Source organism: Salmo trutta, chromosome 5 (assembly GCF_901001165.1).
Source record: "Salmo trutta chromosome 5, fSalTru1.1, whole genome shotgun sequence".
NCBI classification, from domain to species: domain Eukaryota; kingdom Metazoa; phylum Chordata; class Actinopteri; order Salmoniformes; family Salmonidae; genus Salmo; species Salmo trutta.
Genome location: NC_042961.1, coordinates 33,700,960 through 33,727,275, shown reverse-complemented (window position 1 = coordinate 33,727,275; position 26,316 = coordinate 33,700,960). Strand labels below are relative to the sequence as shown.

At 41.6% G+C, this 26,316-nt stretch overlaps 1 protein-coding gene across 1 annotated transcript in view; it reads right to left on the bottom strand.

Moving 5' to 3' along the window:
* Positions 1 to 26,316, bottom strand: part of LOC115194080 (cadherin-23-like) — a 752,381-nt gene that overhangs the window by 17,960 nt on the left and 708,105 nt on the right. The window contains exons 49-51 of the mRNA XM_029753428.1: positions 24,818 to 25,042; positions 4,365 to 4,534; positions 3,624 to 3,761 (exon numbers count right to left, since the gene is read on the bottom strand). Coding sequence (XP_029609288.1) covers positions 3,624 to 3,761; positions 4,365 to 4,534; positions 24,818 to 25,042 — 533 coding nt within the window. The remainder of the gene's footprint in view (positions 1 to 3,623; positions 3,762 to 4,364; positions 4,535 to 24,817; positions 25,043 to 26,316) is intronic.

Below are 26,316 nucleotides of genomic sequence, written 5' to 3'. Positions count from 1 at the left end.
TTCAGACAACACATCTAATCCACAGCAGGAACTTCCATATTATTTTCACTGAATCTCTGTTTGGGTATTGGTTAGACTACAATTAGGGTGTGGAAATGTTAGGATTATTTTGCTACTCCCGACTGGTCACGTTGTACAGCTCCATATTTTCACTGAGGGTTTCATTTTTTATTTTTCTTGGAATAGTAACACCATAATATTAATACAATTCATTAAGCTACATTTCTTAAAATCAATCCCATATACTTTCTTCTTCCAAAAAAGGTTTTAAATTCTCTAGTACAGCCAATATTAAAGACTTTCAAATGCTTCTCAAAGATGCCCTCTGGTCGTCAAACTAGCACTAACTAGCATTAATGGCAACAATGGCTGACACTTAAATAACATGCCATAGAATTCTGTGGCAGCCCGCAAGGTGTGCTGCAGTATGACACAACTTGTACAGGAAGAACCACTGTAGGATCAGCCTCCCCTCCCCCAGTCATAACCTTAAAGGATAGGAAGCAGTTTTGAGTTTTTACTCACTAAAGCAACAACACAGTGTGGTCAAAGACTTAGTAACTTAGTTGTAGTCACAATCTGGTTACCTATAACTACAAACATAGTTATATTTAGTTTTTTTTACATATTTGTTAAACTATTTCTAGATATCTTCTAAACTACCCACAATGCAATATTTCTCTACATTATATGGATAATCTACTCTGCGTTAGCTAGCTCAGGTTAGTTAGCCACTAGCCATGCAGATCGAGTGTTGGCAATGGTGAGCTACAATCCACCAATCACGAGGAGGTGTGATGTAAACAATCAATCATATTCTTCACACAAGGGGTCCGCATGATCTCTGTGAAGTAGGCTAGAGTTTTTCAACCTTGGCTTAGTACTAGCGAGCTACAGTAGCTGACTGACTGCGCTGTTGTGATCATCTCCATTTCCCTGGAGCCTTCCTCCAATCGCCGTCTTATTGTTGACTCTTCCCCTCTTCTCCTTTGCCCAATGCCGCCTCGGGATTATTGCCTCCGGAATGTATCTACTTTGGATTTAACCTACTATATCGCTATTGGATTATCTGACTCTCAAACAGTATACAGTATAGAGCCGAAAGAAGAAAAAAATGTTTCACTGTCCCAATAAGTATGGAGGGCACTGTAACTAACTTTAGCTGGCTGGTTTTCTGGCTAAGATAACTGCATATAGCGGTAACATTATTTGATGGTTAGATGGTGTTATATATTTAATGTAATAATAATAATCATAATAATTTAAAACATTTCTATAGCGCTTTTCAAAGAATCTCAAAGCATTTCAAAATCAAAAAACAAACACGCAATGTATCATGACAGGCCAACCAATAGAGGCCAAGTATTTGAAAGCTGCATTCTCCGAAGATGTAAAGGGACAGTGAATGGCTTGAGCTGAGAGAGCTGGTCAGACGATGGTAGATGATGGTGATGGAGTCTGCTGATGATCTTGTATATGGCAAGTCTAAGGACCAGCCTGACTTATAGCCACTGGACTTCTCCAATTCCACTCTGTGTAGCACCCACTTGGGTGATGCCTAAGCAGCTCTTGGAGCTAGAAAGCTCACCACTAGGGCCAGTATGATACCAGTATCGCAAAAATGAGAACAGGAGGCAGACCAAACTATTTGGTCCTTTAAAAACCTGCTGTATGTAAAATATTATGTGCTATAGGTTAGTAAATAAATAAATGTGACTCTAGATGACAACATAATGATTTTTAATTTCAACATTAGGGCTGTTTTCCTAAAAATGTTAAATCAACTTCATGTTTTGTTTTCACAATACTAACGAGTATCGCAATACTGGTATCGTCCCAGCCCTTGTGCAAACGATTTGGTTTAATTTGAAGTTATACATTTGAAGTCTTTTCTGTTGGAGTTTACATTATAGGGAATAGGCTGGCTTGCCGGGTCCTCCATATAATGTCACACCCGCAAAAACATTTTCCGGCATGACTTCGGCATTCTTCGGAATCCTGATCGGTTATATGTAATAACTCTAAAAATAGAAAAGTGAGGTGTAACTTTGCATTGGGACTTTTGATGTGTATACTAATGCAAAACCATATGTTACATGTGGTTACATTTATACTACCTACCATTAGTGGAAATACAATACTGCACAAGATCAGTGTCTAAGGGCAACTGAAATGCGGAAGACTGACAGGAGTCAGAGCAGCAGAGATAGAACATTTAGGCAGAAAAACGAACTCTTTGACAAAAGTTAATCCCCCTTACAAGAATGTAATGTCTGTTTTATATCAGAAATAATGTACATAATTGTGACACTGAAGTGATCAATGCATACTTATAAAACCTCTAGATTAAGACCGTTTCATTTTGCACTAGCTTGTACCCAAGGAGCTCTGAGGTAAAGGGATAGTTCACTTAAATGATGTTAAAATGCAGCATCATCATCACAATTTTTGCTCTGTGCTGAGAGTGCTCCATCTTAAAAAACCTGACCATTTTGGGGGATTGTATTAACAGTGGACTAATGAACAACACACAAAAAGAGTAAAGTGATCCTTAAAAGGCTATCATTCCAACTGCAACCTTGGACTCGAGTCTCCTCCTTTACCTCTACAAAGTCACCTTGTATCTGAAAATGTCTTTCTTCTTAGGCTAGTAAGATGTATCATTCCAGGTCCCATATTCCACATTTAAGTGCAATTTCGATGATCAGGTAACATACACTGGGTGTACAAAACAGCAGGAAGGCCTGCTCTTTCCATGACAAAGACTGACCAGATGAATCCAGGTAACAGCTATGATCCCTTATTGATGTCACCTGTTAAGACCACTTCAATCAGTGTGGATGAAGTGGAGGAGACAGGATAAAGAAGGATTTGTAAGCCTCAAGACAATTGAGACATGGGATTGCGTATGTGTGCCATTCAGAGGGTGAATGGGCAAGACAAAATATTTAAGTGTCTTTGAACAGGGTATGGTAGTAGGTGCCAGGCGCACCAGTTTGAGTGTGTCAAGAACTGCAATGGTGCTGAGTTTCAACAGTTTCCCATGTGTATCAAGAATGGTCCACCACCCAAAGGACATCCAGCCAACTTGACACAGCTGTGGGAAGCATTGGAGTCAAAATGGGCCAGCATCCCTGTGGAACGCTTTCGACACCTTGTAGAGTCCATGCCCCAATGGATTGAAGCTGTTCTAAGGAAAAATGGGGGTGCAACTCAATATTAGGAAGGGGTTTGTTCCTAATGTTTTGTACATTCAATGTAGATGAGTCTGTTCTTTTTCTTTGAAAGAGTAAAAAATAGAGTGAAAACAAAAGAGAGGAGCGAGTGTGTGTGTGTGTCTGTGTTTGTGTGTATGTATGTGTGCTTGGATTGGGCAGGTGCACACCAGTAGCTAGTACTAGTACACTGAATTTTCTACTGCTCGAGGACCATCAACCTCTACAGAATATTGGCTAAAAGGTTCCAGCTCCTAAATATAAACAGTACCAGCACCCAAAAATGAGTGCCTGCACCAATTTGTGAAGTGCAGTGATACGTGAAGTAAAAAGAAGTCCACTTCAAGCACTGCAAAGTGTGCATGTGTGTGTGTTTCTTCACGTGTTAAAACATGTTACAGAACTCACAGTGGAGGGAGTGATGCCAAACTTGCCCTCTCCGTCTACCAGGCCGTACTCGATGACAGAGAAGAGGCCCGAATCTGCGTCCGTGGCACTGACTGTCACTATGACTGTGCCCAAGTCAACATCCTCAAACACTGGCTTCTGCAAAGGGACAGCATGACACAACAACATCAGCATACACACAGATGAGCACAAACTCAGACCATCACAATAGAAATGATATCAAGTGAGTACTACTAAAGGTGTCCGCATGCATCCTACCCAAAATAGTTTGTGCATATATAATGACAAAAACAATTGACGTTTTTGTTCGTTTTGGTCTTCCGCAAGTGTTTTTTCGGCTGTTCGTGCACACACATTTTTTCTCGAGGCAAGCTTAAGTCGGTAGCCAACGTCTATGCCCCTTTGTTGGTGATTGGTCAACAGTAGGGATTATTCAATGAAGTGTCATTCAACAAGAAACAAATCGTTTTCATGCAACATTTTTTATTTGACAAATACTGCACCAAACATCTTAGATGTAAAATTGCACGACTAAGATCTTCTTGAGGAAAACGTCGACATTTATGACATATTTCTTGAGTTATCTTTTTTATCAAGTGAATGTCTTTTAAGGTAGTATGTGAGAACACTTGTTCAGTTCGCCTAGCCGAGTTCGGCTAGGTGCCAGCTGAACCGAAGTATGCTGACGCCTTAAGGGTGATGCCCTTTGCAGTGTATGTTATGAACTAGTATTTGTGGTACCTGGTAAGAGGGTTGTGTAAAGATGGGCTTGTTATCATTGATGTCTACTATACGCAGGTAGACAGGAAGCTCAGCCACTCTGGGTGGACTGCCGTGGTCCTGAGCTCTCACTGTGAAGTTCAGCCACTGCACCTGCTCAAAGTCCACTGTCCGGTTGGCTACGATCTTACCTGCACAACAACACAATGGTTACCAGCACACTTATCATTATACATATACTAATTATAGGGGAGAACGAGTTGGTTGTCTCACAGGTTGGTTGTCACAGTGCTTATTACTCAAAATCCAGAAGGGGCTGTGTAATAATTTAATTTCAAGATAAAAATGTGTCAGGACAGGATCTAAAAATATTGAGGTGAGAGGAATATTTGCATTTTTCAAGAGTGAAAGAAAATATTCACATGCTTGTTATTTCTTTAATAAATAGCTATATGATGGGAGTATCCATAAACAATTACTTTATTGAAAAGAGGAAAGGAAGAGCTTTATTTAAATGTGTATTTTTTTTCCATAGATCAAGTCATGTGGTAACTAGCATCTTAATTAGCATTGGGGGGTGTTTAGGAATGGTTGTCACATTCGCCGTTTCCACCGGCACTTAAATTTAGGGCCAAATTCCAGCTGACTCTAATCTAATTCGCAAATTCGAGCCCGGTCAGGGTAAACTTGGGCCAGCGCAGCCCATTTTCACAACTGGTGCCAGTTCGATTAGAATTCTGCTGGTGACACCATTACTACACTACCGTTCAAAAGTTTGGGGTCACTTAGAAATGTCCTTGTTTTTGAAAGAAAAGCACATTTTTTGTCCATTAAAATAACATCAAATTGATCAGAAATACAGTGTAGACATTGTTAATGTTGTAAATGACTATTGTAGCAGGAAACTGCATATTTGTTTATGGAATATCTACATAGGCGTACAGAGGCCCATTATCAGCAACCATCACTCCTGTGTTCCAATGGCGCGTTGTGTTAGCTAATCCAAGTTTATCATTTTAAAATACTAATTGATAGTACTCGCAAAACACCAGTCTCTAAGTCAACAGTGAAGAGGCGACTCCGGGATGTCCCTAGAATTTCTAAGCAAACAGCTGGAGGCAGGGCTTTCTCCTATAGAGCTCAATTTTTATGGAATGGTCTGCCTATCCATGTGATAGATGCAGACTCAGTCTTGACCTTTAAGTCATTACTGAAGACTCATCTATTCAGTAGGTACTATGATTGAGTGTAGTCTGGCCCAGGGGTTAGAAGGTGAACGGCAAGGCACTGGAGCAACGAACCGCCTTTGATGTCTCTGCTTGGCCGGCTCTCGTCTCTCCACTGGAATTCTCTGCCTCTGACCCTGTTATGGGGGCTGAGTCACTGTGGTGGAGAAGATGTTTGTGGGCTATGCTCAGCCTTATCTCAGGGTAGTAAGTTGGTGGTCTGTTGATATTCCTCTAGTGGTGTGGGGGCTGCGCTTTGGCAAAGTGGGTGGGGTTATATCCTGCATGGTTGGCCCTGTCTGGGGGTATCGTCGGACGGGGCCACAGTGTCCCCCGACCCACCCCTGTTACAGTCTCCAGTATCTATGCTGCAATAGTCTATGTGCCGGGGGGGCTAGGGTCAGTCTGTTGTAATTCTCCTGTCTTATCTGGTATCCTGTGTGAATTTAAGTATGCTCCCTCTAATTCTCTCTCCCTCCTCTCCCGGAGGACCTGAGCCCTAGGATCTTGCCTTAGGACTACCTGGCCTGATGACTCCTGGCTGTCCCCAGTCCACCTGGTCATGCTGCTGCTCCAGTTTCAACTGTTCTGCCTGCGGCTAGGGAACCCTGACCTATTCACCGGATGTGGTACCTTGTCCTGGACCTGCTGTTTTTGACTCTCTCTCTACCGCACCGGCTGTCTCAACCTCTGAATGCTCGGCTATCAAAAGCCAAATGACATTTACTCCTGACATACTGACCTGTTGCACCCTCTACAACCACTTATTATTATTTGACCCTGGTTGTCATCTATGAACGTTTGAACATCTTGAAGAACAATCTGGCCTTAAATGGCCATGTACTCTTATAATCTCCACCCGGCACAGCCAGAAAAGGACTGGCCACCCCTCAGAGCCTGGTTCCTCTCTAGGTTTCTTCCTAGGTTCCAGCCATTCTAGGGAGTTTTCCTAGCCTGCTCTTTGGGGTTTTAGGCTGACATCTGCTGATGTAAAAAGGGCTTTATAAATACATTTGAATGATTGAATGATATTCCATGAAAATATTCCATTCCAATGAATATTTTTTTTTATTAATTAAAAACAACTATTGAAATCCTTTTGCTCCTGAATGTCATTTTAAATACTGCTGGGATTTAAAATCTTGCATTATTCAAATCATATTCACTGCATTTGTACATAATGGATTGTATGGAAAAGGAACGACAAAGCAAGAACAAAGGAAATTAATGTGCAGGTGAGTTAAAAAGAGGGAATTTACATCAAATCTCCTCATAGTGCGGATGTTAATGTGCAACACCATTTTCCCCCATATTTCATTTAAATAATTAAAATAAAGACAACTAGACTTAGAATGACTTACTAAAAAATGTCTAAATAAAATGGATTAAATGTATTTTAACACACTTGTGTGAAACCATATCCCATAATCTCCCCCCCCCGTGATGCCAGTTACCCCGGTACTTTAAAAAAACAGCCCTTTTCTAAAACAAAAATATTTTATGAAATAACAAAAAAATTGTAAACTGTAGCCATTTATATCTCTTTATAGTTTATTCGCCTAAGCATGACCTTCATCCACATACAATTTTTTTCCCCAAATGTTGCTTTTTTGTGTCAGCAATTAGACATTATTCTTAGGGCGGGGGGGACTAGGGTACTGGGGTACCCCTTAGTACCCTACTTTTGTTTGTTTTATTAAGCATTGATATGAACATTTGAGTATAGTAAGAACTGCAATGCCAAAGCAAATATTCAACAATGTTGAATCTATTTCTACACATTTATTTGTATAATGCTAGGTAGAAATACTGTTTAATAAATAAAGGCTTTCCTTTTTTTCAAATAAAGGCTTTACTTTTTCAAAAACCTTGTATATTGGCTCATTTGTTGCTGAAAAACGAATGGCAAACTGTGACAACCAACCCCATACTGTGTGACAACCAACCTCGGACAGAGTGTGTTTAATGGCTCCGTGTTGGAATAAGATATGAGGATAACAAATGGTCCCCTTTTCAACCGAAGACCTTGGTTTTTCTCCTAACAGTGAAAATAAGATATACTGGTGCTGAGAAATACATTAATTTGTAAAAAGTTGTGAAAACTAACCCCAGTCTACAGTATGTGACCAATAAAATTTGATTAGAATTTGATTTGATGCCCTCAAAGCCAATGTTTGGTGGATATATTGGCACGGGTGTAGTTAGGCTGGGGCTGGCACACTGTGCCAATATCCTCCAAACACAGGCTTTGAGGGCATCAAATCAAATTATCACTTTTATACAATGGGTTACCAACATTCAAATAATCATTGACATGTTTTCATTTAAAACCTTATTTTGATGAATTTATTCATACTATTTCATCCTTCCAGACAAAGTCCCGACACAAATCGAGGGTTGCTACCCAAGCTGACTGGTCATTCGTTCTATCGGTTTGGTTGCCAGTCAGTCTTTTTGTTCTGTATCTATGGAAGAAACCCAGTTGTTCGTTCTAAATGTTCTATTGCCATACTGGCTGAATAACAGCAAAGTAGCTGCATTTGTATTTTTTTAAACTGTTTTCTAATGACATTTATTTGGGATACATCCATAACAATGAGCTAATGAGGTACAATTTCGCCTGGCATAGGACATTTGCTCACTCGTCAGGACACTGTTTTTCAACAACACAGCTAACACAATCACTTCAAACTGAAGCTGGAAAGACTGCAAACTAGCTGCACTTAGTTTTTTTTAACCTTTTTTCAATTTATATTTCTTTGAATATTATCCATAAAAATGATGATTCATGATTTCGACTGGCTGAGAAAATGCTGCCTGTCTGTCTCGTCCCGACTCACGACACGTTCATTGCTATGGGACAGCTGGATATCGAATTTGAATATTGAAACAATGTCATAAAGGTCAAAGAGACAGACAGCAAGGTTTATACAAATGTCCACTGTTGATACCTAAATGTTAGTCTAAAAGAAATGTGAGATAATGTCTAGATGCTTTTTATAGTAGAGATCAAGTTTATAAATTGCCTGGCTGGGATGATGAGACAGTTGATTGTGCAATCAGACGGAACAGAGTAAATACCGTAAATTCCGGACTATAAGCCGCAACTTTTTTCCCACGCTTTGAACCCCGCGGCTTAAACAATGACACAGCTAATATATGGATTTTTCCTTCTTTCAATCTTTTTTTCTCCAAAAAACACATTCTGTGACGTGCTCAGTTTTTTGCCGGCATGAAGCTTTCATTAGACCAATGAAATTGCCGAACGGGTTAAGGTCAAACAACTTTTTTGTTTACTGTTTAGATTAAATCGAGTGCTCTCAAACTTCCCATCATTCTGATTACGGTAGTCATTTTGTCACCCTCATCATGGCAAAGACACGGAGAAATGCAGATGATGCAGCTTTCAAGTTGAAGGCCATTGATCTGGTTGTTGGAAAAGGAAATAGAGCTGCTGCACAGGAGCTTGGTTTTAACCTCTACGGGCTAGGGGGCAGCATTGAGAATTTTGGAAAAAATATGTGCCCATTTTTAACTGCCTCCTACACCAACTCAGAAGCTAGAATATGCATATTATTGTTCAGGTTTGGATAGAAAACACCCTAAAGTTTATAAAACTGTTTGAATGGTGTCTGTGAGTATAACAGAACTCCTATGGCAGGCAAAAACCTGAGAAGGTTTCATGCAGGAAGTACCCTGTCTGACAAGGTGTTGTTGTTCTTGCTTCTGTTTATTGAAGAGTCAGGATCTTAGCTGTAACGTGACAATTCCTAGGGCTCCAATAGGCTCTCAGAACCCGGGAAAAACCTGAACGATGACGAGGCAGCCTCAGGCTGAAACACAAAATCCCCTTTTCCAAGTGTCCCATCAGAGGACAATAGAATTAGATGCGTGCGCGATTCGACCCCGTGGAGTATTTTCCTTCGGCTGTTTAGCTAATTGAAGATTCCCGGTCGGAATATTATCGCTTTTCTATGTGATAAATTGCATAAAAATTGATTTTAAACAGCGGTTGACATGCTTCGAAGTACGGTATTGGAATATTTAGACATTTTTTGTCACGTTCTGCGCAATGCGCACGACCGTGATTTAGCATTCTGATAGTGTCTAGAACGCACAAACAAAACGCAGCTGTTTGGATATAACGATGGATTATTTGGGACCAAACCTACATTTGTTATTGAAGTAGAAGTCCTGGGAGTGCATTCTGAAGGAGAACAGGAAAGGTAAGACCATTTTTCTTATAGGAAATGTGATTTTGATGAAGGCTAAACTTGCTGGGTGTCTAAATAGCTAGCCCGTGATGGCTGGGCTATGTACTTAGAATATTGCAAAATGTGCTTCATCCGAAAAGCTATTTTAAAATCGGACATATCGAGTGCATAGAGGAGTAATGTATCTATAATTCTTAAAATAATTGTTATGCTTTTTGTGAACGTTTATCGTGAGTAATTTAGCAAATTGTTAGTAAATTCCCCGGAAGTTTGCGGGGGGTATGCTTCTTCTGAACGTCACATGCTAATGTAAAAAGCTGTTTTTTTATATAAATATGAACTTGATTGAACAGACATGCATGTATTGTATAACATAATGTCCTAGGTGTGTCATCTGATGAAGATCATAAAAGGTTAGTGCTGCATTTAGCTGTGGTTTGGGTTTTTGTGACATTATATGCTAGCTTGAAAAATGGGTGTCTGATTATTTCTGGCTGGGCACTCTCCTGACATAATCTAATGTTTTGCTTTCGTTGTAAAGCCTTTTTGAAATCGGACAGTGTGGTTAGATTAACGAGAGTCTTGTCTTTAAATAGCTGTAAAATAGTCATATGTTTGAGAAATTGAAGTAATAGTATTTCAAACGTTTTAAAAATCGGGCCACTGGATTCAACTGGCTGTTACGTAGGTGGGACAAATTCGTCCCGCCGGTCCGATAGAGGTTAATCTAACCACACTGTCCGATTTCAAAAAGGCTTTACAACGAAAGCAAAACATTAGATTATGTCAGGAGAGTGCCCAGCCAGAAATAATCAGACACCCATTTTTCAAGCTAGCATATAATGTCACAAAAACCCAAACCACAGCTAAATGCAACACTAACCTTTTATGATCTTCATCAGATGACACACCTAGGACATTATGTTATACAATACATGCATGTCTGTTCAATCAAGTTCATATTTATATCAAAAACCAGCTTTTTACATTAGCATGTGACGTTCAGAAGAAGCATACCCCCCGCAAACTTCCGGGGAATTTACTAACAATTTGCTAAATTACTCACGATAAACGTTCACAAAAAGCATAACAATTATTTTAAGAATTATAGATACATTACTTCTCTATGCACTCGATATATCCGATTTTAAATTAGCTTTTCGGATGAAGCACATTTTGCAATATTCTAAGTACATAGCCCAGCCATCACGGGCTAGCTATTTAGACACCCAGCAAGTTTAGCCTTCACCAAAATCACATTTCCTATAAGAAAAATGGTCTTACCTTTCCTGTTCTTCGTCAGAATGCACTCCCAGGACTTCTACTTCAATAACAAATGTAGGTTTGGTCCCAAATAATCCATCGTTATATCCAAACAGCGGCGTTTTGTTCGTGTGTTCTAGACACTATCAGAATGCTAAATCACGGTCGTGCGCATGGCGCAGAACGTGACAAAAAAATTCTAAATATTCCATTACCGTACTTCGAAGCATGTCAACCGCTGTTTAAAATAAATTTTTATGCAATTTATCTCGTAGAAAAGTGATAATATTCCGACCGGGAATCTGCAATTAGCTAAACAGCCGAAGGAAAATACTCCACAGGGTCGAATCGCGCACGCGCCTAATTCTATTGTCCTCTGATGCGACACTTGGAAAAGGGGATTCTGTGTTTCAGCCTGAGGCTGCCTCGTCATCGTTCAGGTTTTTCCCGGGTTCTGAGAGCCTATTGGAGCCCTAGGAATTGTGACGTTACAGCTAAGATCCCCACTCTTCAATAAACAGAGACAAGAAGAACGACTCCTTGTCAGACAGGCCACTTCCTGCATGAAACCTTCTCAGGTTTTTGCCTGCCATAGGAGTTCTGTTATACTCACAGACACCATTCAAACAGTTTTAGAAACTTTAGGGTGTTTTCTATCCAAACCTGAACAATAATATGCATATTCTCGCTTCTGAGTTGGTGTAGGAGGCAGTTAAAAATGGGCACATATTTTTTCCAAAATTCTCAATGCTGCCCCCTAGCTCGTAGAGGTTAACGAGAGTCTTGTTTTTAAATAGCTGTAAAATAGTCATATGTTTGAGAAATTGAAGTAATAGTATTTCAAACGTTTTAAAAATCGTGCCACAGGATTCAACTGGCTGTTACGTAGGTGGGACGAATTCGTCCCGCCCGTCCCATAGAGGTTAATGAGTGTCACGTCCTGACCAGCAGATGGAGCTGTTGTAGTAGTTTGGGGGTCAGGACGTGGCAGTCTTGTGTGTGTCTTGTGACTCCTGATCAGGAACAGCTGGGAATCGTTGTTCCTGATTGGGAGTCATATATGTAGGAGTTGTTTGTCACTGGGGTTTGTGGGTGGTTGTTTTTGCACTGCGTTTTGTATGCCTGTAAGACTGTCACTGTGGTGTTTATTGTTTGTTCAGTGGATGCTCTACTCCTTTTTTTGGAAATTAAAATATGAGTATCCACACTTCCGCTGCGCCTTGGTCCTCCTTACAACAGCACGAAGTATTTTGTGACAGAACCACCCACCTACACAGGACCAAGCAGCGGAAGAAGGCTGGCGAGGACTGGGAGACACGACAGTTAAGGGAGACCGAGAGGCACCCCCAATAATTTTTTAGGGGGGGGCACAAGGGCTGTGTGACGGGGCAGGAGCTGCCCGCCAGTCAACAGTCGCCAGAGCTGCCCGCCAGTCAACAGTCGTCAGAGCTGCCCGCTAGTCAACAGTCGTCAGAGCTGCCCGCCAGTCAACCATCACCAGAGCTGCCCGCCAGTCAACAGTCGTCAGAGCTGCCCGCCAGACTGCCCTGAACTGCCGGAGTGGCCAGACTGCCCTGAACTGCCGGAGTGGCCAGACTGCCCTGAACTGCCGGAGTGGCCAGACTGCCCTGAACTGCCGGAGTGGCCAGACTGCCCAGAACTGCCGGAGTGGCCAGACTGCCCAGACTGTCCCGAGCTGCCAGACTGCCCAGACTGTCCCGAGCTGCCAGACCGCCCAGACTGTCCCGAGCTGCCAGACTGCCCAGACTGTCCCGAGCTGCCAGACTGCCCAGACTGTCCCGAGCTGCCAGACTGCCCAGACTGTCCCGAGCTGCCAGATTGCCCAGACTGTCCCAAGCTGCCAGACTGCCCAGACTGTCCCGAGCTGCCAGACTGCCCAGACTATCCCGAGCTGCCAGACTGCCCAGACTGCCCCGAGCTGCCAGACGGCCCCGAGCTGCCAGACTGCCCAGACTGCCCCAAGCTGCCAGACTGCCCAGACTGCCCCGAGCTGTCAGACTGCCCCGACAGCCAGGAACGGCCTGCACCTGAGCCACCTCCAGGATAGGTGGGTTGGGGAGGGAGGGTGTAGCACAGTGCCGTCGGTGACGGCAGCCACCCTCTCTTCCCTCCCTTATTGTTTAGGGTTAGTGTTTATGGGTTTTGTTGGGGATTTTGTTTGTTGGTGGTTTTTTTTGTGGTTAGGTGCATTCCGGGGTCTGCACCTTGAGGGGGGGGGGTACTGTCACGTCCTGACCAGCAGATGGAGCTGTTGTAGTAGTTTGGGGGTCAGGACGTGGCAGTCTTGTGTGTGTCTTGTGACTCCTGATCAGGAACAGCTGGGAATCGTTGTTCTTGATTGGGAGTCATATATGTAGGAGTTGTTTGTCACTGGGGTTTGTGGATGGTTGTTTTTACACTGCGTTTTGTATGCCTGTAAGACTGTCACTGTGGTGTTTATTGTTTGTTCAGTGGATGCTCTACTCCTTTTTTTGGAAATTAAAATATGAGTATCCACACTTCCGCTGCGCCTTGGTCCTCCTTACAACAGCACAAAGTATTTTGTGACAATGAGTTGATGATAAGACATTGGAAACAGCAGCGTGAGGAATTGACTCAGTGCAAAAAGACAACTAAAGCTTACTGCTAATTTTTTATTTTTTGTTACAAGCCATGTTTCGTTAAAGCCTATTTATTTTTGTTACAGGCCGTGTTTCGTTAAAGCCTATTTATTTTTGTTACAAGCCGGGTTTCGTTAAAGCCTATTTATTTTTGTTACAAGCCGTGTTTCGTTAAAGCCTGTGTAAAGTTCATTTGTTTCAATGTACCGGTGGGCACCTGCGGCTTATAGACATGTGCGGCTTATTTATGTTCAAAATAATAATTTATTTTTTATTCAGTGGGTGCGGCTTATATTCAGGTGCGCTTAATAGTCCGGAAATTACGGTAGGCATTTTTAACGTCATAGATTTAGCCGGTGGTAACTTGTGGACTAGATACCGGTTGGAATGCGATTTTAACCAATCAGCATTCAGGATTAGACCCACCCATTGTATTGTATAATATGCTACATCGGGAAAATGTCATAATTTTTGTCATGGCAAGTTGGTAGAATGTTTGCATTTAGAATGTTTGGTTGATTATTTGTAAATTAGCTTCAATACCCAGCGAATCATTTCTAGAAGGAATCTAATTAAATATCACGACAAATCTGGGTGCATTTCTGTGAATTTCAAATCTGCCATTGTTTGTGGGTTCAATGTAAAACAGATTTTACATTATACACAGTAGCTACATCTATAGACCACATATCAGTGTTCCTTTTTCTGTAAAGTGTATTGTGACAGGATTCTCTATCTATGGCTACATCTAGAGCCATGTATTTAGAGAGTTGGGACATTGAGGTTTCTGCATTATGATGCATTTACATGACAATACAAAATTATATGGCAGCAATGTTAGCACCGCATTAACTTGATATGGATCGGGGGCAGTATTTTCACAGCCGGATGAAAAAATTTACCCGATTTAACTTCTTTGGACTAGGGGGCAGTATTTTCACATCCGGATAAAAAACGTACCCGATTTAATCTGGTTACGACTCCTGCCCAGTAACTAGAATATGCATATAATTATTGGCTTTGGATAGAAAACACCCTAAAGTTTCTAAAACTGTTTGAATGGTGTCTGTGAGTATGACAGAACTCCTATGGCAGGCAAAAACCTGAGAAGATTTCATGCAGGAAGTGGCCTGTCTGACAAGGTGTTGCTGTTCTTGCTTCTGTTTATTGAAGAGTCAGGATCTTAGCTGTAACGTGACACTTCCTACGGCTCCAATAGGCTCTCAGAGCCCGGGAAAAACCTGAACGATGACGAGGCAGCCTCAGGCTGAAACACATTATCGCCTTTTCCAAGTGGCCCATCAGAGGACAATGGAATTAGGCGCGTGCCCGATTCGACCCCGTGCAGTATTTTCCTTCGGCTGTTTAGCTAATTGCAGATTCCCGGTCGGAATATTATCGCTTTTTTACGAGAATAATGGTATAAAAATTGATTTTAAACAGTGGTTGACATGCTTCGAAGTACGGTAATGAAATATTTAGAAATCTTTTGTCACGAAATGCGCCGTGCGCATGACCGTTATTTACCATTGGGATAGTGTCTAGAACGCACGAACAAAACGTCGCTGTTGGAACATAACTATGGATTATTTTGGACCAAACCTACATTTGTTATTGAAGTAGAAGTCCTGGGAGTGCATTCTGACGAAGAACAGGAAAGGTAAGACCATTTTTCTTATAGTAAATGTGATTTTGGGGAAGGCTAAACTTGCCGGGTGTCTAAATAGCTAGCCCTGTGATGCCGGGCTATCTACTCAGAATATTGCAAAATGTGCTTCATCCGAAAAGCTATTTTAAAATCGGACATATCGAGTGCATAGAGGAGTAATGTATCTATAATTCTTAAAATAATTGTTATGCTTTTTGTGAAGTTTATCGTGAGTAATTTAGTAAATTGTTAGTAAATTCCCCGGAAGTTTGCGGGGGGTATGCTAGTTCTGAACGTCACATGCTAATGTAAAAAGCTGTTTTTTGATATAAATATGAACTTGATTGAACAAAACATGCATGTATTGTATAACATAATGTCCTAGGTGTGTCATCTGATGAAGATCATCAAAGGTTAGTGCTGCATTTAGCTGTCTTCTGGGTTTTTGTGACATTATATGCTAGCTTGAAAAATGGGTGTCTGATTATTTCTGGCTGGGTACTCTGCTGACATAATCTAATGTTTTGCTTTCGTTGTAAAGCCTTTTTGAAATCGGACAGTGTGGTTAGATTAACGAGAGTCTTGTCTTTAAATAGCTGTAAAATAGTCATATGTTTGAGAAATTGAAGTAATAGCATTTCAAAGGTTTTGAAAATCGCGCCACAGGATTCAACTGGCTGTTACGTAGGTGGGACGAATTCGTCCCCCCGGTCCTAGAGAGGTTAAACTGGTTACTACTCTTGCCCAGAAATGAGCATATGTATATTACTAGTAGATTTGGATAGAAAACACTCTAAAGTTTCTAAAACTGTTTGAATGGTGTCTGTGAGTATAACAGAACTCATATGGCAGGCAAAAACCTGAGAAAAAGTCAACCAGGAAGTGTAGGATCTGAGAAATGTAGTTCTTCTTTCTAGTCCCTTTCGAAACTACAGTATCTGTGCTGTTACGTTGCACTTTCTAAGGCTTCCATTGGCTGTCTAAAGCCTTCAGAAAGTGGATTGAGCCTTCTCCTGTCTCTGGGCAGAGTATAGGAGCTCAGTTACTGAGTGGTCTGCCTGAGGACAAAGCGATTGGATATGCGCGTTCCCGCGAGCACGCTGTTTTATTAAATTTTTCTCCTTGAATGAATACACTATAGTCTGGTTGGAATATTATCGCAATTTTACATTAAAAATAGCATAAAAATTCATTTTAAACAGTGTTTGACATGCTTCTAAGTACGATAATGGAACATTTTGACTTTTTGTGTCTCGAATTGCGCTCGCGCATTACCCTTTGGATAGTGACCTGAACGCACAAACAAAACGGAGGTATTTGGACATAACTATGAATTATTTCGAACAAAAACAACCTTTATTGTGGAAGTAGCAGTCCAGGGAGTGCATTCTGACGAAGATCAGCAAAGGCAATACAATATTTCTAATACTAATTCTGAGTTTAGGTTGCCCCGAACTTAGCGGCCGTGATGGCGAGCTATGTACTCAGATTATTGAAAAATGTGCTTTCGCCGAAAAGCAATTTTAAAATCTGACACAGCGATTGCATAAAGGAGTTCTGTATCTATAATTCTTAAAATAATTGTTATGTATTTTGTCAACGTTTATAATGAGTATTTTTGTAAATTCACCGGAAGTTTTTGGTGGGAATACATTTTCTGAACATCAAGCGACAATGTAAAAAGCTGTTTTTGGATATAAATATGAACTTGATTGAACAAAACATACATGTATTGTATCACATAATGTACTAGGAGTGTCATCTGATGAAGATCATCAAAAGTTAGTGCTTCATTTAGCTGTGTTTTGTGTTTTATTGACATATATGCTTGCTTGGAAAATGGCTGTGTGGTTATTTTGGTCTATCTACTCTCCTAACATAATGTAATGTTTTGCTTTCGCTGTAAAAGCCTTTTTGAAATCGGACAATGTGGTTAGATTAACGAGAGTCTTATCTTTAAAATGGTGGGAAATAGTTGATTGTTTGCGAAAATTGAATTATGGTATTTTAGTTGGTTTTGTATTTCGCGCCATGCGATCCCATTGGCTGTTGGCTAGGGTTCCCGCTGGCGGAACGGGGTTCCGCTAGCGGAACGCCTAGATGCAAGAGGTTATTAACATTATATGGGGAATATTTGAACAATCCCATGTAACTGAATGTCTACAATTAGAAGAATATTATTAAGTCTAAAAGTTGGTGTAAGTGTCTAAATGATAAGGGAATAATATGTTTAAAGGTAAATGATTAAAGAATCCAACCCTGAAATGTAACTAACTAGTAATTAGTAGTTATGTAGCATGTATAATGAATAATTCAATTACTAAACCTAAGACCCATAAGGTCTAGGTCTAGTAGAGAACCGGGAGGAAGAGAAATGTGTGTGCGTATTAGTGTGCCTAAGAAAATAGCGAGAACAATTAGACTGTGTTTGACCCGACCTAGCGAGGAACTTTGAGAAAGGGAGTAACTCTCAAGGTCCCTCTAATCTCGGGGGAAAGGAACAGACAGCGCTGGGTAGTGATTAACAGTGGTGAGAACTCCGGGGAGGGATACAACTCACCTACTGTTTGTGTGGAGGTATGTGCGTAAGTAGGGAGTGAGCATAAAATGAATGTCTTTGTATAATGGACTTCAGAACGTTCTCTGAATAAACTGTACGAACCTTTTGCAGAAAGCTGAGTCCTTGCCTAATTATTCTTAACCCAGTGTCTTACAAACCTTGGGGATTGGTCAAAGCTTATTGATTGTTAATTATTATCATTGGGATAGAAAATTCCTCTGACACTAAACTATACCCATTAAGCCTAAAAGCGCTAACGTAGTTGAATCCACTGAAGTACATGGTTTTAGTTCCCCAAATACACATATATTTGAACATTCTCACACATTTAAAGTCAAATTTGAGGTTTAGATATACAAGTTTATGTATGTTTTTTATGTTTTGAACAGTTATTTTGATAAATTTCATCCCTGGCAACTTAGAATGTTTCTGTTATTTATTTAAAGTGTTTCTGTGATACTGAGAAATTGGCAAATTAGCTAATCTGACATACCAGTAAGACCAAAAATGAAAGATGAAACTCAACTTTGTATATGGAGACATTGACTGGAAGCTACATATGTATTCAAATATATTAGTTATTGTTTAGTTATAGTGGCTGTCAACCCCAAATCAGGGGTGGCACCATATCTATATATTTTCAGGGTACATACAGTGTCTTGCAAAAGTATTCATCCCTCTTGGCGTTTTTCCTTTTTTGTTGCATTACATTTAAATTGATTTTTATTTGGATTTCATGTAATGGACATACACAAAATAGTCCAAATTGGTGAAGTGAAATGAAATAAATAACTAAAAATAATAATAATAAAAAAAACATAACGGAAAAGTGCTCAGTGCATATGTATTCACCCCCTTTGCTATGAAGCCCCTAAAAAAGATCTGGTGCAACCAATTACTTTCAGAAGTCACATAATTAGTTAAATAAAGTCCACCTGTGTGCAATCTAAGTGTCACATGATCTGTCACATGATCTCAGTATATATACACCTGTACACCTGTTCTGAAAGGCCCCAGAGTCTGCAACACCACTAAACAAGGGGCACCACCAAGCAAGCGGCACCATGAAGACCAAGGAGCTCTTGAAGACCGTCGCTGGAGACTCCGGGCTGCGGACCTTCGCTGGAGACTCCGGGCTGCGGACCGTCGCTGGAGACGCCGGGCTGCGGACCGTCGCTGGAGACGCCGGGCTGCGGACCGTCGCTGAAGACTCCGGGCTGCGGATCGTCGCTGGAGGCGCCGGACTGGGGAGAGTCGCTGGAGGCGCCGGACTGGGGAGCGTCGCTGGAGGCTCCGGACTGGGGAGCGTCGCTGTAGGTTCCGGACAGGGGACCGTCGCTGCTGGCTCCGTGCCATGGATCTTCACTACAGGTTCCGCGCCATGGATCATCACTGGAAGCTTTGTGCCATGGATCATCACTGGAGGCTTCGTGCCATGAATTATCACTACAGGCTCCGGGCCATGGATCACCACTGGAGGCTTCGTGCCATGGATTACCACTGGAGGCTTCGGACCATTGATCATCACTGGAGGCTTCCTACGTGAAGCTGGAACCGGTCTCACCGGACTGGGGAGGCGCACAGGAGACTGGGTGCACAGAGCAGGCACAGGGCACACTGGGCCGTCGAGGCGCACCGGAGGTCTGGAGCGCAGGGCTGGCACACCCCATCCTGGCTGGATGGTCACTGTAGCCCAGCAAGGGCGGGGCGCTGGTATAGGACGAACTGTGCTGTGCTGGTGAACGGGGGTACCATGCGTAGAGCAGGCGCAGGATAACCTGGGCCGTAGAGACGCACTGGAGACTAGATACGCTGAGCTGGCGCACTTCTTCCCGGCTGACGGCCAACTCTAGCACGGCAACGGTGAGGAGCTTGCACCGAGCGCACTGGGCTGTGAGTGCGCACTGGCGACACAGTGCGCGTCACCGCATAACACGGTGCTCGCTCGGTCACTCGCTCCCCACGGTAAGTATGGGGAGTTGGCTCAGGTCTCAACTCCGACTTCGCCAATGTCCCCGTGTGACCCCCCCAAAATGTTTTGGCCGCTGCCTCTCGGGCTTCCGTGGTTTCCTTGCCTGTTCCTTCTGGTATCACCGTTCCGCTTTCGCCGCCTCTATCTCCTCCTGCGGGCGGCGATAATCCCCAGGCCTTGTCCAGGGTCCTGCCCCATCCAGGATTTCCTCCCAGGTCCAGTCCATCGGCCCACACTGCTTGGTCCTTTGGTGGTGGGATCTTCTGTCATGATCGTCAAAAGGAGTGGACCAAAGCGCAGCGGGGTAAGTGTTCATCGTATTATTTATTTTACCTCAGAACACTACAAACAAAAATAATAAACAATCATAACGACCGTCACATCTTGTAGGCTTAACAAGCAGTACAAAAATAAGATCCCACAACTACAGGTGGGGAAAGGCTGCCTAAGTATGATTCCTAATCAGAGACAACAATAAACAGCTGCCTCTGATTAGGAACCATACTCGGCTCAAAACAAAGAAATAGACACCATAGAATGCCCACCCCACACCCTGACCTAACCACATAGAGAAATAACCCGTCTCTCTCAGGTCAGGGCATGACAATATCGTCAAATATCATCATCAATGGTAAGAATCAAATAATGTATTTAAAATGATAACGGCTTATTTCATTTTGTTTCATGTGCACTATGGCAGCTAAAAGCGGAACTGCAGTAACACATACAAGAAACACATTTAAATTAATAAAATGATATACAACAAATTGAACAAAATCAAAATGTCTTGGAGTTACAGTGCATTCAGAAAGTAATCAGACCCCTTGACTTTTTCCACATTTTGTTACGCTACAACCTTATACTAAATGGATAAAATAAAAATCTCATCAATCTACACACAATACCCCATAATGACAAAGCGAAAACAGGTTTTTAGAAATGTATTAAAAATTAAAAGTATTCAGACCCTTTGCTATGAGACTCGAAATTGAGCTCAGATGCATCCTGTTTCCATTGATCATCATTGAGATGTTTCTACAACTTGATTGGAGTCCACCTGTTGTAAATTCAATTGATTGGACATGATTTTGAAAGGTACACACCTGTCTATATAAGGTCCCACAGTTGACAGTGCATGTCAGAGCAAAAACCAAGCCATGTCCGTGGAGCTCCGAGACAGGAATTGTCCGTGGAGCTCCGAGACAGGATTGTGTCGAGGCACAGATCTGGGGAAAGGTACCAAAACATTTCTGCAGCATCGAAGGTCCCCAAGAAAACAATGGCCTCCATCATTCTTAAATGGAAGAAGTTTGGAACGACCAAGACTCTTCCTAAAATTGTCTGCCCGGCCAAACTGAGCAATCGGGGGAGAAGGGCTTGGTCAGGGAGGTAACCAAGAACCCTATGACAGAGCTCCAGAAGTCCTCTGTGGAGATGGGAGAACCTTCCAGAAGGACAACTATCTCTGCAGCACTCCAACAATCGGGCCTTTATGGTAGAGTGGCTAGACGGAAGCCACTCCTCAATAAAAAGGCTCATGACAGCCTGCTTGGAGTTTGCAAAAAGGCACCTAAAGGACTCTCAGACCATAAGAAACAAGATTCTCTGTTCTGATGAAACCAAGATTAAATTCTTTGGCCTGAATGCCAAGCGTCACGTCTGGAGGAAACCTGGCACTATCCCTACGGTGAAGCATGGTGGTGGCAGCATCATGCTGTGGGGATGTTTTTCAGCAACAGGGACTGAGAGACTAGTCAGGATCGAGGGAAAGATGTATGAAGCAAAGTACAGAGAAATCCTTGATGAAAATTTTGTCAGCTCGTAACTGTCATGCAAATAACTGCTAGTCTCTCGGTAATTGACCGTTAGTTAACATAAACATGTTTTGCATCTCTGGGCTTTCACGCATAGCCAACAAGACATTAATGCAGACCTTTGGAACATCTACATTTTAAAAAGTATAATAAATCAATTTAATATAACCAACACCATCATAATAAATCCATTATTTATTTCAGGCAGTTTTAAAGAAACATTATATGAAGAAAATGTAACCTATTTCAGAAGAATAGAATAGCATATTCTGAGTCGTCCTTATGTTAGGCCCTGATCTGGCTATGACATATGGCTGTGGGCTACACTATTTAATTTAGCAGACAAGATTTGCCATTTCCGTGCAATTATTTACAATTATTTTATAGTAGAATAAAAAACATGAGCTGTCACACACCCAGAAAAATTTGTTTGTGTTGAATTGCTGACTAACGGCGAATAAACTATAAACTATCAAAATAAAGAGAGACGCACACTCCATATATAAACTCCCAGTAATTTATTGGGTATTTACCAATGCTTTGGCATCACTGTGCCTTCTTCACAGTGATGCCGAAACGTTGGTAAATACCCAATAAATTACTGTGAGTTTAAATTATTTTACGGTAACAACAATACAATTGAACATAGCTGAATAAAATAGAAAGGATATTTTTCCCAAACGATTTCCAGAGGGAGTGCACACATGTGGCTATTGTTTTGAGTGGTTAATAATGTGATAATTTGAAACGGGTCCTCCTTTAAGCTTAATTTAGAATTATTTATGCAACTTTAGTTGTGATACAAACCTTAGGCTATATGTTTTGATTTGTAATACATTCTAAGGCTGCATGATGTGACTAATGATGATCTGAAAAAAGTTGCATGAAAAGCATGCGCTCTGCTCTGTTTCTTGATCATGCTGCACATACTTCATCAGTCTCTCCTTCACAATTTGACAAGCACTTGATAATATTCTCATCCATCAGACTATTCTAAATTACATATAGCCTACTAATATATGTGTGGAATAATTTTTAATTTAGAATGTCCTACAAAAAAAAACGTCATCCCTAGCCTGGTCTCGAATAGTGAATGGAGGAAGCGCTTCCCGAGGTTACATTTTTAATGTGACAGGTATGATACACCGGTTGTAAAGCTTCATAATGTGCTTCATTTTAAGAATTGAGGGATAAAAATAGCAGCACGAGAAAGCTGAGATCCTCTTTTAAATAGTGGTCAGTCAAATGTCTGTTTTCACACGCGATTGCTCAATGACTGGGCTTATAAGAACTAGGCTCTGTACGCTATGAGCTCTCCAACCAGGTTCCAGGGGTCCTACAGTAGGACTACAGGCTACACTTAGAGTTATTTGGCCACTTTAGTTGTGATACAAACCTTATCAAAACATATATGCCTATGGCCTAGGCTACGTGCGACTATGATTTGAAAAACTGGCAAAAAATGCATGCTCTGTTTCTTGCCTTAGCCTGCACAAGCTGGGCATCACTCACAAGTTCTCAAATTAATCTTGCCTTTACTTAAACTAAATAATATATGTGTGAAATTTGTTTTGGTTTAGAATGGGCCATTATCATGCACCCTTCGTAACAGGGAAAAAAAAGTAATCTGTATGCACTTGAGTAGCATATGGAGGACGCTTCTCCTGCGGTTAATTTTCATGCTAGCCAGGTAGTTTACTCCAGTTGTACAGCAGAGCAATGTGCTTAATATTAAGAAAGTTTAAGAATAAATATAGTAGGCCAGGCCTAGCCTATAGAAAGCGTATGGGATCCTCTTTTTTATAGAGGCCATCAGAACACTGTTTTCTCACGCAATTGCAAAGCATAGCCTATATAAATGTTGCGCAACATGGGCTTATAGGAACACTTATTTCATTCCATGTATCAAACGACTATAAGGAGCTGGCTCTCACTGCGCAACAGGTGATTCTATTCCGCTCAAACTCTGAATGCAAGGGCTCTAATTAAGTGTTTGAAATGAGTTTCAATTGCATTTGCATTTATGTCAGTGATTAGGGGGACAATAAAGCGCTGAGTACCAGGCAGTCAGCAAGTTTGGTAGGCTACTAATGACTATCAGCTGCATCAGAGCACAGTTTTGGAGAAGCCTAGTTACCGTGGCAGTAATAAGGTCATGGTGGAGTTTTACAAGAGAATGAGGTGGGAGTTTTAGGAGCAGTGTGTGAGCTCTGGCGAACAGGGACTCTTTTCTGATGAAGAGATGGAGAAACTGGAAGCAATTCCGGGGGTGTTTGAATTGGCTGCAGAGATGGGCTTCCAGTGAATATCTGATGTACTGTATATTGTAGAAGTAGTAGTACGATAAGAATAGATAAACTAATATCCAGGCTAGCAAAATTGGTAGGTATAATACGTTTGATAAGTGTATGTTATTGTCTATTTTATATCACAAAAAATCAATAATATTTGAAGGAAAGGAAATTTTAATCTGCCTTTTTTTGAGTGAGATTTGAGTGTGTTGTTGAGTTCTGAGAATATGAAATATACTTATGTCACTATGGGAGAGAGGGTAATGTATAACATTTACATTATGTCAGGATATGTTATTGTTAGCCATCAGGGATCCTATGGAAGGGAACCTCTGGGAGGAGAAGAGACACAGTCTGGTACAAGGCACCATGACAGCCGTGAGTTGGGGAGCAGTGAGCACTTTGGGGTAGAGGTCAGGTCAGATGAAGTGAGGAAGAACAGATATCACTAAGGTTCTGTCTAGCAACAGAGATGCATTGGCTGTTCAGATGTGTAGGAGGAGCCTCAGGAGGAAGGGTTAAATATCAGTGCTTGTGTGAAATGTCATTGTCTAATGCAGCTGTATTGATCCTCTGGGAAGAATTCAACTTGTGTCCGATGAGTTTTTTACTCTGAGAATTAGAACCTAACAGTACTCTGAGAATTAGAACCTAACATAACTAAAATACTTTCAAATACACAGAAAATAATAAATATACTTAAATACTGTATGCATGTATTTGAACCCAGGTCTGGTGTGTGTGTGTTCACATCTGTGTATGCAAGTTTGGTGTGAGTTTAGTTTGAATATACAGTAAACTGTTGAAGACTACACAATGTGTGTGTGTGTATATGTGTGCGTGCATGTGTGTCTGTGTGTTGTACCAGTAGAGGGGTCCTCCAGTCTGAGGTAGTCCCCTCGGGGCAGGTGTAGCAGCTGGTAGATGACCTGTCCATTAGGGCCTTTGTCTGGGTCCACGGCTGACACAGACAGCAGAGTGGTGCCTGGCTGAGCCTCTTCCAGAATCTTCTCTGAGAAGTTGGCCACTCCAAAGGGTCTGAACCGCGGGGCGTTGTCATTCACATCCAGCACGTTCACTGTCAGTCTCGCTGTCAATGGTTGAGAGGCAATTGAGAGGGTTAGTATTGGGAAGAGGCAGAGAAGAGATTACAGTCGATGTCCGATCCACCGTATAAATCTGATTAGCATAATACTAATAAAAAAACATAAAAATCAGTCTATTTAAGCTAGAGATTTGAGTTTTTTTTTGCATGGGCTGCATCTCAAGTGGCAGAGCTACAGCGGCTTTTCCCAGACCAGGAGACATCCCAAAAATTGGGCTTGTCACAGAAACGTCTGTGGCGTCCGAACGGTTTGACAAACATACTAATATGAACCCTCTATGGAAAGATGACTCTCACAATGGTGTTCTCCATTTTGCTCTATGACTGAAGTCGGTAACGCCGATGTGCCAACTTCTGTCAGTAACGTCCGAATAGTTTGGGTTACAAACTAACATGAAAGGTGAGACTCTCACGAACCCGTACAGGAGAAGTCAGTTGTTTTGTCTACGATTCTAACAAGCCTCACAAGACTCATCTGAAGGTAACCCGGTACCAGTTTAAAAGATTAATGGAAGTACTGTACATGTGACCCGATTCAGGAAACTAGGCGTAGGTTGCAAGTCGCGACTTCACAGGAGAGCCTTTTGAACGTTAAAAATATGTTTTATCAAAATAGATTTTTTGGCATAAATGCCTTCTCAAACATGTGAACTTTCTTGTGCCTTAATATCAAACATGTGCGTCATCTGTAAATATGAATACAATTGTTAAACTATGAGCCTAGTTGGTTTAGCCACAGAGAAAGCCAGCAACCTTCCCACTAGCCATGGTTGGCTGAGATAATGAGTGGGCTGGACATGTGGAGAGATGAGTTTGGATTGGTCTGCGGTGTTGCATCTATTGTCTATAAAATGAGCTGCTTGTAATGTGTAGATAATCCTTTCTACTGCAGTTATTAAAAGATGTAACGTTACCATTGGAGAACTGCAAATATGTTGCTACTGCTCTCAATAACATTGCTGCCCTGAATTTATCAGGCGCTATCGACAAAGGTCAGTGGGAACAAGTTGTGATGGACTACTTTCTGGACGACAATCGTGCCATGCAATGCTAACTCTCTCTCACTCTGAAAATAACACATTTTGAAATCAGTGGAACACAACGGGCCAAACAAGATGTGCAAACTAAACAGAAACAACACCGGGCAGTCTTATAAAAGGGGTTGCAGTCTGCCATGAAGCATTCATCCATGTATACAGGTAAGAATCTAGCTACAGATTCAAATATTATACATTTCTAATTTTGTCAGAAAGTTGTTT